The sequence below is a fragment of the Stomoxys calcitrans genome, chromosome 2, assembly GCF_963082655.1.
Source record: "Stomoxys calcitrans chromosome 2, idStoCalc2.1, whole genome shotgun sequence".
Taxonomy (NCBI): Eukaryota; Metazoa; Arthropoda; class Insecta; order Diptera; family Muscidae; genus Stomoxys; species Stomoxys calcitrans.
Window position 1 is genome coordinate 210009938 of NC_081553.1, and position 19987 is coordinate 210029924.

Below are 19987 nucleotides of genomic sequence, written 5' to 3' on the forward strand. Positions count from 1 at the left end.
CCTACAGAAAAAAAATCTCTAAAGTCAAAATTTCGATAAAACTTTCCCTAAAGACCAAATTTCGAAAAAAAAATTTCCCAAAGAAAATTTCTCTCAAGACAAAATTCCGATGAAATTTTCCCTAAAGAGAAAATTTCGATAAATTTTTCCCCAAAGACAAAATTTCCCTAACGACAAATTTTCGATAACATTTTCCCTAAAGACACAATTTCAAAAAAATCTTTCCTATAGACAAAATTTGGATAAAATATTCCCCAAAGACCAAATTGCGATGAAATTTTCCTTAAAAACAAAATTTCAATGTAATTATTCAAAAAAAATATATCGATAAAATTTCCCTAAGGACAAAATTTCGATAAAATCTTCTCCAAAGGCAAAATTAGGATTACATTTTCCCTAAAGACAAAGTTTCGAAAAAATTTTCTCCAAAGATTTCGATAAAATTTTCGCGAAAGACAAAATTTCGATAAAAATTTTCTTAAAAACAAAATTTCAATGAAATTTCCTCTCAAGACAATGAAATTTTCTTTAAGAGAAAATTTATCGAAATTTCCCTAATAACAAAATTCTCCTAAGGAAAAATTTGGATAAATTTTTCTCCAGAGACAAAATTAGGATAAAATTTTCCCTACAGACAAAGTTTCGATAAAATTTTCTCCAAAGACAAAATTAGGATGAAATTTTCTCTTAAAACAAAATTTCGATAAAAACTTCCCTGAAAACAAAATTTCGATAACATTTTTCCCGAAGACAACATTTCGATAAAATTTCCTTAAAAACTAAAATTCAATTAAATTATCCCCAAAAACAAAATATCGATAAAATTGCCCCTAAAACAAAATCGATAAAATTTTCTCCAAAGAAAAAATTAGGATGAAATTTTACCTAAAAACAAAATTTCGATAAAATTTTCCCCAAAGGCAAAATTTCGATGTAATTTTCTCAAGATTAAAAGAGAAAATTGTCCCTAAAGACAAAAACAGTTGCCCTAAAAACAAAATTTCGATGAAATTTTCCCTAAAGAAAAAATTTCTCTAAAGGCAAATTTTCGATAAAATTTTCCCTTAAGAAAATTTTTACTAAAGACAAAATTTCTATAAAATTTTTATGAAATTATCCCCAAATTTCTCCTAAGGACAAAATTTGAATAAATTTTTCTCCAGAGACAAAATTAGGATAAAATTTTCCCTAAAGACAAAGTTTCGATAAAATTTTCCTCAAAGACAAAATTTGGATAAAATTTTCTCTAAAAACAAAATTTCTATAAAAACTTCCATAAAAATAAAATTTCGATAAAATTTTCCCCAAAGACAACATTTCGATAAAAATTTCCTAAAAACTAAATTTTAAATAAATTATCCCCAAAAACAAAATATCGATAAAATTGCCCCTAAAGACAAAATTTCGATAACATTTTCTCCAAAGACAAAATTAGGATAAAATTTTGCCTAAAAACAAAATTCCGATAAAATTTTCCCCAAAGACAAAATTTCGATAAACTTTTCTCCAAAGCCAAATTAGGATCATTTTTTCCCTCAAGACAAAATTTTGAAAAAATGTTCCCTAAAGACAAAATTTCGTTGAAAATTTCCTTAAAAAGAAAATTTCAATGAAATTATCCCCAAAAACAAAATATCGATAAAAGACAAAATTAAAGACAAACTTTCTTCAAAGACAAAATTAGCATACAATTTTCCCCAAAGATAAAATTTTCCCTAGAAACAAAATGTTGATGAAATTTTCCCTTAAGACAAAGTTTCGATAGAATTTTCCCTAAAGACAAAATTACGATAAAATTTTCCTAAAGAACAAATTTCGATAAAATTTTCCCTAACGTTAAAATTTCCATAAAATTTTTGCATAAAAATAAAATTTCGATGAAACTATCCCTAAAGACAAAATTTCGATAAAAACTTCCCTAATGACAAAATTTCGATGAAATTTCCTCTCAAGACAAAATATCGATGAAATTCCTTAAGAAAAAATTTATCGAAATTTTCCTGAACAAAAATACAATTTCCCTAAAAACAACATTTCGATGAAATTTTCCCTAAAGAGAAAATTTCTCTAAAAAGACAACTTTTTGATAAAATTTTCCCAAAGAAAAAAATTTCGATAAAAGTTTCCCTTAGGGCAAAAATTCGATAAAATATTTCCCAAAGACAAAATTTCATTGAAATTTTCTTTCAAGACAATAACATTTTCCTTTAAAAGAAAATTTATCGAAATTTTCCCTAAACACAAAAACAGTTTCCTTAGAAACAAAATTTTGATGAAATTTTACCTATAGAAAAAATTTCCCCAAAGACAAAATTTTGATAAATTTTTTCCAAAGATAAAATAAGGATAAAAATTGGTCTAAACACAAAATTTCGATAAAATTTTCCCCAAAGGCAAAATTTCGATAAAATTTTTTCTAAAAACAAAATTTCGATAAAATTCTCCCTAAAGAAAAAAATTTTATAACATTTTCCCCAAAGACAAAATTTCGATGAAATTGTCCTAAAAGAGAAAATTCATCGAAATTTTCCCTAAAAATAAAAACAATTTCCCAAAGAACATAATATGGATGACATATTCCCAACTGAAAAAATTTCCCCAAAGACAAATTTTGATAAAATTTCCCCCTAAAACAAAATTTTGATAAATTTCCTCTTAAAACAAAATTTTGATAAAATTTTCTCCAAAGACAAAATTAGGATAAAATTTTCCGATCTGGATGGTTCAACGGTAGAAACTAGAAGGCATCTTCCTTCTTCTGTTCCTGTGGCATCACAATGGACGAAAACGTCTGAGTTAGTCTGATGGCAGACTGTCACATAAACCTAACCTAACCTTACCATGGTTCAAACAGATCTTGACTTCTTGAGCCACTAGAGGGCTCAATTCCTTTCCGATTTTCCTGAAATTTTGCATGAAATGTTTTGTTATGACTTCCAAAAAATGTACTAAGTTTGGTTCAAATCGGTACATAACCTGATATAGCTACAGATCTGGCATCTAGATTTCATAAGCCTCTAGAGGGCGCAATTCTTATCCGAATTGGCTGAATTTTTGCAAAAAGTGTTTTGTTATGACTTCCAAAAACGGTGCTAAATATGGTTCAAATCGGTACATAACCTGATATAGCTACCGATCTGGCATCTTGACTTCATAAGCCTCTAGAGGGCGCAATTCTTATCCGATTTGGCTGAAATTTTGCATGAAGTGTTTTGTTATGACTCCCAAAAACGGTGCTAAATATGGTTCAAATCGGTCTACAACCTGATATCGCTGTCATATATACCGATATGGCATCTTGACTTCTTAAGCCTCTAGAGGGCGCAATTCTTATCCGATTTGACTGAAATTTTGCATGAAGTGTTTTGTTATGACTTCCAAAAACGGTGCCAACTATGGTTAATGCACTAAATATGGTTCAAATCGGTCCACAACCTGATATAGCTGCCATATAAACTGGTATGGCATCTTGACTTCATAGGCCTCTAGAGGGCGCAATTCTTATCCGATTTGGCTGAAATTTTGCATGAAGTGGTTTGTTATGACTCCCAAAAATATGGTTCAAATCGGTCTACAACCTGTTATAGCTGCCATATAAACCGATAGGGCATCTTGACTTTATAAGCCTCTAGAGGGCGCAATTCTTATCCCATTTTCCTGAAATTTAGCATGAAGTGTTTTGTTATGACTTCCAAAAACTGTACTAAATATGGTTCAAATCGGTACATAACCTGATATAGCTGCCATATAAACCGATAGGGCATCTTGACTTCATACGCCTCTATAGGGCGCAATTCTTATCCGATTTGACTGAAATTTTGCATGAAGTGTTTTGTTATAACTTCCAAAAACGGTGCCAAATATGGTTAATGCACTAAGTATGGTTCAAATCGGTCCACAACCTGATATAGCTGCCATAGAAACAGGTATGGCAGCTTGACTTCATAAGCCTCTAGAGGGCGCAATTCTTATTCGATTCAGCTGAAATTTTGCATGTAGGGTTTTGTTTTGACACCCAAAAACGGTGCTAAATATGGTTCAAATCGGTACATAACCTGATATAGCTGCCATATAAACCGATAGGGCATCTTGACTTCATACGCCTCTATAGGGCGCAATTCTTATCCCATTTTTCTGAAATTTAGCATGAAGTGTTTTGTTATGACTTCCAAAAACGGTGCTAAATATGGTTCAAATCGGTACATAACCTGATATAGCTAACCGTTCTGGCATCTTGACTTCATAAGCCTCTAGAGGGCGCAATTCCGATTCAGCTGAAATTTTGTACAAAGGCTTCTCTCATAACTTTCAACATGCGTGTCCAATATGGTCTGAATTGATCTGTAGCCTGATACAGCTCCCATTTAAACCGATCTTCCGATTATGCTTCCTGAACCCCTACAAGGCAAAATTTTTATCCGAATGGACTGAAACATTACACAATGACTTCTACTTTGGTCTTCAACATTCAATTCATTTATGTCCCGAATCGGAATATAACTTGACATAGCTTCAATAGCATAACAGTCCTTATCCATTATTCGTTTTTTGCCTAAAAAGAGATGTCGTGCAAAGAACTTGAGATATGAGATCCATGGTGAAGGGTATATAAGATTCATAGGACAAGCCCATGTTAATTGCTGCACCTAAACGCATGGGTAGTGGATTATGCTGTGGGACCAGCGGTGGTGCGTGAAGAATAACGGTGGTGCTTGAAGCCCAAGTTAATTGCTGCACCTAAACGCATGGGTAGTGGATTATGCTGAGGGACCAGCGGTGGTGCGTAAAGAGCTAGCGAAAATACACGCTTTTCGTTAATCCCTTGTATCACTGGGCACTTTATTCCTCAAAAATAAAAACCCCTCAGCTCCTGGGAGTCCATGCATACTGGAATAAAACTTTTTAAAGATAAATTTTATTTTTTGTTGAATTTTATTTATCTATATTTTTTTAAATTAATTTAAATAAATTTTTTTTGGTTTTGTTTTAATTGTTGATGTCTTTTGTCGGTTGTTTATTTTTGTTTTTGGTTTTTATTTTAATTAAAATGACAATTATAATATGTAATAATTATTTATAATTATGTTGTTGTATGTATATGGATGTTATTATTTTTTTCACTTTTTTTTGTTGTTGTTAATTAAATTGCAATGAACTCTAAATATCCATGAACGTTGTTGTTGTTGTTGTTTTAGTTTTCTTTCATTTGTTGTTTATATCGTTTTTTGAAGAAACCGAAGAAAAAATCTTCAATGGGAGGGAATAGGGAAAGAAAAAACCAGAAATTTTTCTTACACATTTTTTGTTACAATTTAAAATATGTTTTTTTTTTTTGTATATAGTTTTATTTTAATTTTGTTGTTTTTTTTTTTATTAGAGTATGTACGTTGTTATGTTATGTTTCAATAAAATGGGATTTCGTTTTAATTGTTTTTTTTCTAAGCAATTTATATATTCACTTTTTTTAAGGAGTTTTTCTTTCTTTGGGCTTGATTTACTTGATGTTTTGAGAATACTCTCGATTTTTAAAGGTTTCGATTTTTCCTGGGTTTTTTTCTCATAATTTTTTTTTTGTTTTAATTCTTTTTTGCTATAGATTAAACATTAACATCTTTGGTTGTAGTGTTTTTTTTCTTTTTTTGTTTTTAATATGTATATAGTTTTTTGTTATTAAAATTTTGTTTTATTTGCCTGGCTTAGCAATGGAGTGTTGACTGTTTGCTGCTGTCTCTGTTTAAAATGTTTTCAGGTTTCTTTTTTTAAATTTTTGAAGTTTTTAAGTAAAATATGGTGTTTTCAAATTATTTTTTTTACAAAATAAAAAAAACTAAAAAATATTTTGAGCCAAGAAACAAGAAATTTTAATAAAAAAAATAAAATAAATAAAAAAAATTAAAAATAAAAAATTATAGTTACAAAAGCACACTAATTTTTCCTTAAAATTTTCTAAGACAAAAAAAAATTAAAAATAAATTTAAAAAATAATAAAAAAAAAAATTAAAAAGAAAATAATAAAAAAAAAAATAAAAAAAATAAAATTTTAATTAAAAAAAAAATAATAAAAAATCCAATGTCCGATTCGGACCATAAATGAATGCAGAATATTGTAGAAGTCATTGTGTTAGACTTCAGTTCATTCGGATAACAATTACGCCCTCTAGCGGCTCAAGAAGTAAAATCGGGAGATAGGTTTATATGGGAGCTGTATCAGGCTATTGATCGGTTCAGACCATATTAGACATGTATGTTGAAGGTCATGAGAGAAGCCGTTGTACAAAATTTCAGCCAAATCGGATAATAATGGCGCCCTCTAGAGGCTCAAGAAGTCAAGATACCAGATCGGTTTATATGACAGCTATATCAGGTTATGAACCGTTTTGCACCATACTTAGTACAGTGGTTGGAAGTCTTAACAAAACACTTCGGGCCAAATTTCAGTCAAATCGGATAGGAATTGCGCCCTCTAGAGGCTCAAGAAGCAAAATCGGGAGATCGGTTTACATGGGAGCTATATCAGGCTATAGACCGATTCGAACCGCATTAGACACGTACGTTGGAGGTTATGGCAGGAGCCGTTGTTCAAAATTTCAGCTAAATTGGATAATAATTGCGCCCTCTAGAGGCTCAAGAAGTCAAGATCCAAGATCGGTTTATATGACAGCTATATCAGATCAGGGACCGTTTTGAACTATACTTGTACAAAATTTAAGCCAAATCGGATTATAATTGCGCCCTCTAGAAGCTCAAGAAGTCAAGATATCAGGTCGGTTTATATGACAGCTATATCAGGTTAGGGACCGTTTTGAACTATACTTAGTACAGTTGTTGGAAGTCTCAACAAAACACTTCGGGCCAAATTTCAGCCAAATCGGAATAGAGTAACGCCCTCTAGAGGCTCAAGAAGTAAAATCGGGAGATCGGTTTATATGGGAGCTGTATCAGGCTATAGACCGATTCCAACCGCATTAGACACGTACGTTGAAGGTCATGAGAGAAGCCGTTGTACAAAATTTCAGCCAAATCGGAAAGTAATTGCGCCTTCTAGAGGCTCAAGAAGTCAAGATCCAAGATCGCTTTATATGACAGCTATATCAGGTTATGAACAGTTTTGCACCATACTTAGTACAGTGGTTGGAAGTCTTAACAAAACAAGTCATGCGAAATTTCAACCAAATCGGATAGTAATTGCGCTCTCTAGAGGCTCAAGAAGTCAAGACCCCAGAACGGCAGCATCATAAAAGGAGTGAAGCAGGGGCATCCCATCGTCCACGCTATTTTTCATTCTATTGGACTCTGCCTTAGGAGCAACCAATGCTGAGACGAGGCTGCGTCCAGGGGATCCGGGTCTGAGACGAGTGTTGTAGAGGTGTGTTGTGTTTTATCTTTCGTCTGCTTGATTTTGTCGAATATTCAGATCCAGGAACGACTAAGGTGAGGGCGTCCAGAGGAATCTGGGTCTCTGCACTCCTGCTAATGCAATTTCTGTCAAAGAATAGATACGAAGTTCTTAAGAAGCAAAAATAAAGTCTTAAGTTCTTCAAATCGTTTGCCGTCAACACTTGGAGTTCCTCTTGGTTTCAAAAAAAGCAGCCTCGAAAAAGCCTCGAATTCCATGCTACTTACCTTAAAGGGTAAAAACACAATTCTCAAGTCGCTTGCCGTCAGCAGAGTGATGGCGCTACTGAAGCATGGAAAGGACGCGAATTTGGGGGGAGTCGTACAGACCGATCTCCTTTCTCTCACCAGTAGCAAAGACGCTTGAGACATTCATCCTCCAGAGCCTCATAAGAGAATTTCCATTCACGGAGCATTAGTATCGATTTCGAAGACTGCATAGCTCAACAACTGCTTTGCATGCCATCACCGCACACATTTGCCGTGGCTTCAATCAGCTCAGGCCGTGGCTTCAATCAAACGGTACTCGTAGCACCACACCTATCGAAGGTATTCGACAAGGTCAGCCATGCCAAACTATTTGAGGACATTGCCAACACGTCCCTCCAGCCAGGCCTGAAACGCTGGATCGCGAATTATCTGTGTGGTCGCCAGTCATTTGTGGAATTAAGGGATAAGAAGGCAAAGCACCGTAGAGTGAAACGGGGAGTTCCCCAGGGCGGGGTGACATCTTCGTCACTGTTTAACCTCAACCTATCCTCTATTTCACCCCCTCCAGACGCCATAGAGATTGTATCATATGCAGACGATTGTACGATCATGGCATCAGCCCCCATTCATTGTTGACATCTGCGATAAGTTGAACGTCTACCTCAAAGAACTTGCCTCATATTTCGCTGCAAGAAATCTGAAGGTATTTGCCTTCAAATCTTCAGCCACATTGTTAACTGCAAATACGCATGAGGTGAATACTGAATACCATCACAGTCAGGTCGATGAAGAAATTAATGTTGTTGTTGTTGTAGCAGTGTGTTATACACTGAGGCGGCAGCCCCAGCCGATGAAGAACTTCATCGGGTCAATCCGCCACAGCAATTTTTCATGATGCCAAAAATAGAAACGAGGTCCTCAAGTCAAGTGACGTGACCCGTCGAACTGCGACGGGCTGTCTCCTCGGTTAACATGTGGACCACCTCCAAAAGGAGACAAATATTCTACCCGTGCGAAGACATAACTACATGCAGTCTGATCAACACCTTTTGGGCTGTTATCGCAGAGACCAGCCAAATCGTCATCTTGTGGAAAGGTATCTGTTGTTAATTCATTTGTAGTTTATTCCAGACTGACTGGTAAATTTGAATATGAGTACAATGTAATAGCGAATACAATAAAGAATGAAATATCAAAAAGGAATAGTAAAAACTAATATACACAAAAGGGAATAGAGAACACAGTGTTGCAATACAAATAATGGTTGTGACTACTTCGTACTTTCCAACACCTCCCCTCGAAGTAGGACGTCCTTTATAGAATCTCGGCCACGCCCAGTTCTCGAATATGTTGTTGATGCTTACTGGAACCAAGGCCCTTCGTGAGTACGTCAGCTGTCATATCTTCGGTCCTCTCGTACTCCAATTTAATATAACCAGAATTTCGGTACTGTTGCAAAAACTGATGTCGGACGTCGATATGCTTGGTACGAGAGTGGTATCCGACGCTTTGTATCAATTTCTGGGCACTCTGACTGTCGTTGAAGATCGTAATGCAGTTTTTCGGCAGTCTGATTTCCTCAAAGATTCGTCGAAGATACAAGGCCTCCTTTGAAGCCTCTGTAATAGCAAGGAGCTCTGCTTCTGTGCTCGATAAAGCCACGGTCCTCTGTTTTCGAGCTTCCCAACTGATTGCTCCGGAAGACATTATGAAGGCAAATCCTGAGTAGGAGCGTCTATCGGAGAGATTGGAACCCCAATCAGCGTCCACAACCGCATACAATTGAATGTTGCTTTTGGTATACTTTAGTCCATGATCGATCGTCCCTTTAAGATAGCGTAATACCCTCTTGGCGGCCTTCCAATGTTCAGTATTGTAATTCGAATTAAACTGGCTTAAGAAATTTACGGCGTACGCTATATCAGGCCGAGTGCTGACTGCTAAATACATAAGGGCACCGATCAAGCTTTGGTAGGGATGTTTTCGCATTATTGTCGCATCAGGTTCTAAAGGCTTATCCAATTTACATTGTTGTTCTAAAGGTGTCACAACCGGTTTGCAATTTTGCATGTTGAAACGTGCAAGAACGGATTCGGTATATTCCTTCTGCTTTAATGACATTTGACCATTCTCCAAATCCTGGTCAAATTCTATGCCCAAACATCTGCTGACCCTCCCAAGGTCCTTCATCTCAAAGGATTCTGCCAAAGACTTCTTTATGTGGCATAGCTGTTCCTTATCGTCCGTGGCTATTAATAAATCATCAACGTAAACAGTGACTAGCGTGATCTTCTCACCTTTCCTGTTTATGAATAAGCAAGGGTCCTGTTTCGATGGTATTAATCCAAGTTGTTGTAATCTGTGACTCAGTTTCTGGTACCACAGTAGGCCTGATTGTCGTAGACCATATATTGCCTTGACGAGTCTGCATACTGGATTTTTATATTTCTTCAAATTCCTGAGCCATGCTTCCGCAATTTCAACGGCTTTCTGATTCTTCTCCTTGCTTGTTCCAACCGTTTCTCCTCGTGACAATTTGTGCAAGACTTCCTCCAAATAATCAGGTACATGCATGAAGACTCTTTCCTTAAGATCTCCATTCAGGTATGCTGTCACAAAATCCATCTGATGGATTTCCAGGTCATTTTCGACAGCTACAGCAGACATTAGTCGAATGGTCGACGATCGAACGACGGGTGAGTAGGTGTCCGAAAAATCCTCCCCTGGCCGTTGGGAGCACCCTTTTGCGACTAGACGAGCTTTCTTCTTATCGTCCATTTTAGTGCGAAAAACGAATCTATTGGCAATCACCTTCTTGTCATCTGGTTGTTCGGTAATTTCCCAAGTACCATTTAATATCCGTGCTAAAAATTCGTCTTCAATTGCCAGTCGCCATTTGAGACCATCTGGGGAATTCATCGCCTCGCCACAGGTAGTAGGTTCGTCGTTAAAAACGGCATTAATGAATTCGCAATCTTCAAACCCCTCGAAATCATCCATGTCCTCTTCACTATCCTCTATGGCGTCAGCATTTGTGTTCTGGGTCTGAAATGTATCATTCGCGTTTTGAGATGATGTCTGGGACTGTCGTTCTCGCTGTTCCGGGTACTCCTGTTCTCCTATTGGCATTTCATACTCGTATTGTGGCTCCAAGTCTTCTCTGATTATTGGCTCAAACGCTTCTCCATAAAAGTCTTCTGTAAACTTGACGTCACGGCTAATAATTACATGACGTTTCTTTGGCGACCACAAACGATATGCTTTCGCCTCTTCAGAGTAACCCACCAAAATACATTCATCAGAACGCGAATCCAATTTCCCATTCGTCTTATCCTTGATCAAAACGTATGCCCGGGTGCCAAAAGTTCTCAAGTGTTTAATCGATGGAGTCTTACCTGTCCAAATTTTTATTGGTAATTTTCCATTCAATGATCTAGTGGGACATCGATTTCTTAAATAATTAGCGGTGTTTACGGCCTCCGCCCAAAATACCGGAGGTACTCCTGCCTGTTTCATCATGCACCTAGCCATCTCTAGCAACGTCCGGTTTTTCCTCTCCGACACGCCATTTTGTTGCGGCGTATGAGGTGCCGTCAACCTTCGTCTAATGCCGGCCTTTTCCAGGTAATCATTGAATTCTTTATTTAGATATTCGGTGCCGTTATCCGATTGGAGAAATTTAATCTTTTTGCCAGTTAATAGTTCCGATGAACTCTTAAATTTCTTAAAAGCACCCAGCACGTCAGATTTCTGCTTCAAGAAATGGACTTCACAGTATCGAGAATAGTCGTCGATGAAAGTGACAAAGTACCTTGCGTTCGAATGTGAATTAACTCTCATGGGGCCACAGACATCACTATGAACCACTTCCAATAATTCACTGGTACGATTATCACCTCGACTGCTGAAACTATTTCGTGTCTGTTTCTCACTCAAGCACACCGCACATGTTGACAATCGTTGGCCTTTCTTGATTTCAATCCCATGTGCGCCCTTAGTATCGGCAAGCAATTTCAAATCATGTTCATTAAGATGGCCTAATTTCTGGTGCCACAGGTCGATCTCACCTATTTTCTCTTCAGCTGAATTAACAGAGTCAATCGAGTTTATAAAGTAAAGATTACCTTTACGAGTTGCTCTGCAAACTTCATTTTTACCGTCCATTATAAAGGCTTCATCCCTATGGAAGTGCACCTGGTATCCCTTATTCGTCAGTTTTGAGATGGACAGCAAATTGGTGCGTAAATCTTTAACATACATTACGTCTCTTATTATAAAAGGTTGCATTTGCCCTTTGTTAGCAACTTTTATTTTGACGTCACCAATACCAGATATTTCGCTCATCTCACCGTTTGCCAAACATAAGCTTTTCCTTATGCTTTTCATTTTAACAAACCCTTCTTTGTATGCGCTCATATGAGAGGTGCAGCCGCTATCCAAACACCATTCGCTAGAGATGTCAAAACAATTTAATGTCACATCAACACAATTAAACAGCGACTTCTCTTTTCTGCCCTCGCTCTCCTCAGCATGGTTTGCGTTTGATCTGCAGTTTCTGGCATAATGCCCAAATCTTCCACATTTGAAACAACCCTGTTTTTGCCTTTGCTTTTGTGCCTTTGCATTTTCGACTTTATCCTCTCTCGCTACTCTTTCAAATTTTCCGTTGACGTTGTTTTTCTTTGGCCTTACATACATTGCATTTTGCTCATCTCGTTCTGTTTTTGCTTTACGTGATTGGTCCTCTTCGAGTATTTTCACTCTCAACACATCGGGCGTTGGCAGTGCATCCCTTGTCTCCAATGCACATCGAAATGTCTCGAACGAGTCTGGCAAGCTGTACAGAAGCAAAATGGCCAGTAAATCATCTCCGATGGTTACATTGATTTCTTTGAGTTTGGTCACTGCGTCGAAGAATTCGTTCATATGATCGCGAGCACTCTCACCCTCCTTCATACGTGCCAAAGCAACACGCTTTAGTAACGTTGCCTTCCTGGCAGGCCCCTTCGACTGGAATGTGGACTCCAATTTCAGCCATATATCCCTAGATGTTTTACACTCGGATATGACCCCAATTCCGATGGTGCCATTGATAACAAAATATCCGCGCTAGCTTTCTGGTCGGCGATCTTCCATTTCTCGATTTCGGCAGCTTCAGCTAACGGGCATTGTGATGCGCCACTGACATATGCCCACAAGTCATTTTTTATAAGAATTGCACGAATTTGCAATTTCCATGTATCGTAATTCTGGGAATTTAAAGGCTCAATCCGTATTACGTTGCCCGACATATTTATTTTTCATAACCGTACTCTTCGCAAATAAAAATCGATTTAATTCTTTACGCGTCTTCTTGAAAACGGAGCCTGGGCCCATAACCTGTTGTTAATTCATTTGTAGTTTATTCCAGACTGACTGGTAAATTTGAATATGAGTACAATGTAATAGCGAATACAATAAAGAATGAAATATCAAAAAGGAATAGTAAAAACTAATATACACAAAAGGGAATAGAGAACACAGTGTTGCAATACAAATAATGGTTGTGACTACTTCGTACTTTCCAACAGTATCCAACACCCAGGAGCCTTAAGGTAGATCCACAAGATCTAGAGCGTGAGGTTCAGCGCTACAAGAGAGATCTGGATCAAGTGGCATATTATGCCAGTCTCGACAACAATCATGCAGACACAGTAGCAGATGCAAAAAAATAGCTTCCCAGTAGTCCTTGGAGAACGACCGCCTCCAGTTGCGCCTGAAGAAATTGACCTGCCCCAGCAAACCAAAATAGTTTTAGCTTGATTACGTTCCGGCAGATGCAGCCGCCTCAATTCCTACAGAGCAAGGATTGATGCAGACATGCCAGATGTATGTCCCGATTGTGACCAGGGTAGATCTACATGATCTATGGTAGATCTACATGATCTAAGGTAGATCATCATGATCTAGAGCGTGAGGTTCAGCGCTACAAGAGAGAACCTTCAGATCAACCAGATGTAGACATTCATGCAGACACGGTAGCAGATGCGGTAAATAGCTACCAGGTGAATGTAGTCCTTGGAGAACAATCGCCTCGCATTGCACCTAAAGGAATTGACCTCCCCCAGCAAACCAGAGTGGTTCCGGCTCAATTACGATCCGACAGATGCAGCCGCCTCAATTCCTACAGAGCAAGGATTGATGTCGACGTGCATGATGTATGTCCCGATTGTGACCAGGGACCACACGACACACGTCACCTATTTAACTGCCCAGCCAGACCCACTCGACTCAGACCCAGATACCTCTGGACGAACCCCATATTAGTCGCAGAGTTCTTGGATCTGGACAATCAACAGAATCATGCAGACGAAAGATAGAACACAACAAACTACAACAATAACAATCTGCCCAGCCAGACCCACTCGACTCAGACCCAGATTCATATCAAATTCGTGCTTTACTCCCAAATACCTTTAATTTGAGTCCCATATTTCCATTGTCGGTAAATATGTACCGTTTGGGGATGTTATGGGACCCCCAAAGATTTTCGATTTTGATGTGATTTTAAGAGGTGAAGCGCCACCTACATACTTGGATACAAGTTTTAATGTCATTTTCGTAATCTTCTCCTAACTACCTTTCATTTGAGTCCCATACAGCCATTATCGAGTAATATGCCCATTTGGAGGGACTTACAAGTCCAAGTAACGGACTTTATAATCTACTCCCCAATACCTTTCATCGAGCCCCATATTGGCTTGAACTCCAATATGTCTGTTCGTAAGAGTTTTGGGATTGGAGCCGCCTCATGGGTTGAAGGTACTGAAGTTTTAATATCATATTTTACTCTTCTAAACATTTCATTTGATACCCATATTGTCCATTTCAACTTTTCTCCGACTTTTCGACTTTTTTTGACTTTTCGACTTTTTTAACTTCAAAGTCGATTATTCAACTTTTTTAAACTGTAAAAGTCGACTTCGACTTTTTTACACATAAAGTCGATTAATCGATTAGTCGAAAGTCAACTTTTAGATCCCTAGTAGAGTATCAATCTCAATAAAAATTTTGGTTCAAGTTTTGGAGACGTCATACCGTGAAAATTCCATAGCTCATGAATCCAACTGATGCCAACAATTGGCTATAAACAATCTGAGGTATTTTAAATGCAGTTATAAGCGGTTGAACTGTATATTCGGTGTGGTGTAGGATAGGATTTTGTTTTCTAAAATCCTTGTCTCACATTCTCTTTGAAAAGCATGCCATACAAACTTAAAACATGAAAAGATAACAACAACAAAATAAAAATTAATCAAAATTAAGGTGTTTTTGTTTGTTTGTTTGTTTTTTTTTTTCTCTTTGTTTTAACTAAATCTTTATTCTGTTTTCTTTTCCACAAAATTATAGTTATCATTTATAATTAGATAATAATAATAATGTACCCATCACTATGATTTGTACACAAGCATACATTTATAAATCGTTTACCGTGTCTAGAATTAGGTAGATAGGTGTGTATGTGTGAGAATGTGTTTGTGGAGTAGTAGTAGCGTTAATAGTGTTTGTCTAAATTAAGTTGCATACTCTTAGGCTCAACAAAATGTTTAAATGTTTCTCTTCTTTATTTGAATAATAATTTTCTCTTCTTGCAATTTGTTTTTGTAAATATATTTTCTATGCTTTTTGTATATTTAGTTACTTGTATTGTAGTATGTATGTGTATGTGTTTGAGTGTGTAAGTTGCTGTGTGGTTGTTTTGGGTAAAGGGTTAAGTATTCATTAACTTAAACTATTGCTATTTATTTCAACATTGGTGTTTAAATACAATATATACGTTAATTAGTTGGTTTTTGTTTTTCTTAAATTGTTTTCCTATACAAACAAAAAAAGTTTCTTGCTGTTCTCTGTTTGTTGTTGTAGTACAAAATAAAACTCGGAATTATTAAATCAACATTTACAAAAAAAAAAAACAACTAAAATTGGAAAAAATACAATAAAAAAACTTTATTAATATGTGTAAGACACAAGATTTAAGCCATAATATTATTAATAATTTATAATTATAAAATAGTAATCTTCAATGATCCACATAATCATTCAGACAAAACAAACTTTTTCCATTTCAAAAAAAAAAAAGAGAGCCATGCGACAAAGTATTGGTTTTTAGGATTATTTCCTCTATGTTGTTGTTCTTTGATTAATTAAAATTGGATGGAAGAATACTAGAAACAAAACAAAAATAGTATTTTTTTTGCGGTTTGGTAAATAGGAATAGATAGCAGTGTGTTGTTGTTGTGAGTTAAGAAGGTTTTTTTTTTTGAAGTTATTGCTGCTGCTGTTGGTGTAGGTGTAGGTGTTTTGTTTGGAAGAGTACTGGTTTGGGTACTGGTTGGTTGTTTGTTTGGTTGATTTTGCATATTGGTGATGAGTTGGAGCAGTTTTCGGTGCCTTATATTGTTTGTATATATATATATATATATATATGTTGGGTGACAAAATTCTCTAAAATCTCTTCTCAAAAATTGTTTTTCTTTTGTTTTATTTTTGGTAATATTGCTATTGTTTATTTGTTGACTGTTGTTTGTGGTTTTTTGTTTTATTTTTATAAGTGTGGCATGTTTTTTTCTTCAAAATTTTGGATTTTGTTGCAATTGGTTTTCCTTCTTTCTTTTTGTTTTTAATTGTTGCTGCTTCTTTTTTGTTTTTCTTTTACTTTTCGTTTATATATATATATTTATATGGGATTTTTTTGTTGTTGTTATTAAGACGACATTTATATTATTAATATTGTTCCTAATCACTATCGGCCCTAGTGCCACGCACTTCACCTTCTTGACGTTGTTTATCGAGCTCCTCCTTGACCTTGTCTTCAATAGCACGAATATCTTCCATTGTCAGACCGTGCCAGCGATCCATCCAACAGAATACTTGGCTGTAAGTAAAAAAAAAGAAAAAAAAATGAAAATTAAAACAAGTAAGGACGAAGCCGACTTTATCGGTTATTGAATATTATTCAAAAACGGACGAAAATATAAATGGGAGCTATATCTAAATCAGAACCGATTTCTATTCAGTTCAACAGCAATAACGGGAGTCATAAGGGAATTCTTTAGGCCAATTTTCGTGTGAATCGGTTAACAAATGACCAAGTAATTGCAATACTAGTCCAAATCGGGCGAACATATATATGAGAGCTATATCTGAATATGAGCCGATTTCTATAAAATTCAACAATAATGTTGAGACTTATAAGAGAACCCCTCATGCAAAATTTCGTAAGAATCAGTTTACAAATGACGATATAATTGCAACTTTAGTCCAAATCGGACGAACATATACATGGGAGCTATATCCAAATCTGAGCCGATTTCTATGAAAGTCGCCAATAATGTTGAGACTTATAAGAGAACCCCTTGTGCAAAATTTCGTGTAAATCAGTTAACAAATGACCAAATTAGTGCAATACTAGTCCAAATCGGACGAACATTTACATAGGAGCTATATATAAATATGAGCCGATTTCTATGAAATTCACCAACAATGTTGAGACTTATAAGAGAACCCCTCATACAAAATTTTGTGTAAATCGGTTAACAAATGACCAAATTATTGCAATACTAGTCCAAATCGGACAAATATATATATGGGAGCTATATCCAAATCTGAACCGATTTCCATGAAATTCACCAATAATGTCGAGACTTATAAGAGAATTCCTCATACATATATATAAATATGAGCCGATTTCTATGAAATTCACCAACAATGTTGAGACTTATAAAAGAACCCCTCATACAAAATTTCGTGTAAATCAGTTAACAAATGACCAAATTATTGCAATACTAGTCCAAATCGGACAAATATATATATGGGAGCTATATCCAAATCTGAGCCGATTTCTATAAAATTCACCAATAATGTCGAGACTTATAAGAGAATCCCTCATACAAAATTTCGCGAGAATCGGCTTACAAATGACGATATAATGGCAATTTTAGTCAAAATCGGACGAACATATATATGGGAGCTATATCTAAATCTGAACTGATTTCTATGAAATTCACCTATAATGTTGAGACAAAATCTGAACCTATTTTTGCCAATTTCTATAGGCTTCGTCTTTAGGCCCAAAAAAATGCTTGTGCCAAATTTGAAGACGATCGGATGAAAATTACGAACTAAATCGAATCAGAAAGTTATCCTGAGTCGATCGGTATACTTATCAATGGGTCTATCTCTCTTCCTTCTGGGTGTTACAAACCAAATTATTAGTAATAATACCCTGTACCACAGTAGTGGTGTAGGTTTGGCGATTGCAAATGGGCCATATCGATTCAGATTTGGATATAGCTCCCATATAAACCTATGTGTTGATTTAACTTCTTGAGCCCCTGGAAGCCGCAATTTTTGTCCGAGTTGGTTGAAATTCTGAACATAGTGTTCTATTATGACTTCCAAAAACTGTCCCCAGCGCGGTCTAAATCGGTCTATAACCTCATATAGCCTCCATATAAACCAATCTCCCGATTTGACTTCTTAAGCCCCTGGAAACCGCAATTTTTGTCCGATTTAGCTGAAATTTTGCACATCCAAAAACTGTGCCATGTACGGTCCATAACCTGATATAGTTACCATATAAACCGATCTCCCGATTTGACTTCTTGATTTTGGTCTTTTTGGTAGCTATATCCAAATATAGACCGATCTGAACCATATACGACTGTCCCAGATTTCGGCGAAATCGGACAATAAATGCGCCTTTTATGGATCCAAAATCTAAAATCGAGAGATCGGTCTATATGGCAGCTATATTCAATAGATCTGGGCGCAATTGAAGAAGGATGTCGAAGGCCCTAACACAACTCTCTCCCCCGAATTTCGGCGGCATCGGACAATAATCGCGCCTTTTATGGTTTCAAAACCTTAAATCGAGAGATCAATCTATATGACAGCTATATCCAAATCTGGACCGATCTGGGACAAATTGCAGAAAAACGTCGAAGGACCTAACCCAAATCTCTCTCCCATATTTCAGCGACATAGGACAATAATTGCGTCTTTTATGGGTTTAAAACTTTAAATCGAGAGATCGGTATCTATATCCAAATCTAGACCGATCAAGGCCAAATTAAAGAAGGATGTTGAAGGACCTTACACAACTCACTGCCCCAAATTACGGCAAAATCGGACAATAAATAAGCTTTTTATGGGTACAAAACCTTAAATCGAAAGATCGGTCTATATGGCAGCTATATCATAATCTGGACCGAACTGAGTTGTCTGTGATTTTTGTCTATCTGTTGTCTGGCAATTTCTTTTCAGCAATTAATAAAAATCCTTAATCTCTTGTGATGCTTATTCTCATCGTCAGATTAGCCCAACTCCTCTCCCCTTTGGGAGAAATAAGTTTTTTTTTTAATTTATTGTATTTTTTTTTTATTTTTACTATTTTTTATCCTTTTTATAACCCTTCACCATAGGATGAGTGGTTCTATTTTTAATTCACATCCAAAAATAAAAAAGCAAGTGCAAAAAACATTCATTCCTCTGCTTGTTTTGGCTTCATATGGCACTCATGTGAGTGGTGTACATTTGCAAGCAATACACGACCAAATTGAAAATCACATCCCCTAAACGATTACTAGAACGTTCGCGCATTTCTCACTCTATATGTATATGTGCGTGTGTTTCTGGCTATTTTTGTTTTTATGTGGCATGCGATACAAACAATTGCTTTGGCCAAAGTGACTAATAAGTGCCAAATTTTGGGTCTCATGCTGCGCAACTGAATAGAAAACACACACTGAAATTAATTTGCATGCTTTGCAATGGCTTAGGTAAAGAAAAGGTATGCAAGTAAGACTATCCTTTTGAACAGACGGAGACAGACAGCACGTACGTCTCTGATAAAAGCAATCCTCATCCAAAAATGAAAAAGCAAGTGCAAAAAAACCACAGAGTATATCTATGCCACTCAATAAAACTTGATGTGTCATACCTCTGCTTTCTTTGGCTTCATATGGTACTCATCTGAGTGGTGTTCATTTGCAAACAACACACGTCCGTCGACTAAATTGAAAATCACATCCACTGAACGATTACTAAAACGTTTGCACATTTCTCACTCTATACGTATATGTGCGTGTGTTTCTGGCTAACTTTGTTTTTATGTGGCATGCGATAGAGACGATTGCTTTGGCCAAAGTGGTTATTGAGTGCCAAATTTTGGGTTTCATGCAGCGTAACTAAGTAGAAGACACACACACTCTAGCTTTCAAAGTAGTTATGAGAGATGAAATTAATTTGTGTGCTTTGTAATGACTTGGGTAAAGAAAAAAATTGAAGTAAGGCTATCACTTTTGAACAGACGGAGATAGACAGCACATACGTTACTGATAAA

At 36.3% G+C, this 19987-nt stretch overlaps 1 protein-coding gene across 4 annotated transcripts in view; it reads right to left on the bottom strand.

Moving 5' to 3' along the window:
- Window positions 1–14945: 14945 nt before the first annotated feature.
- The window catches only part of LOC106084712 (phosphatidylinositol transfer protein beta isoform), an 86302-nt gene continuing 81260 nt past the window's right edge, over window positions 14946–19987 (bottom strand). For all 4 annotated transcript variants that reach the window (XM_059361782.1, XM_059361781.1, XM_059361780.1 and 1 more), the window contains exon 9: window positions 14946–16519. In XM_059361782.1, coding sequence (XP_059217765.1) covers window positions 16381–16519 — 139 coding nt within the window. In that variant the 3' untranslated portion in view covers window positions 14946–16380. The remainder of the gene's footprint in view (window positions 16520–19987) is intronic.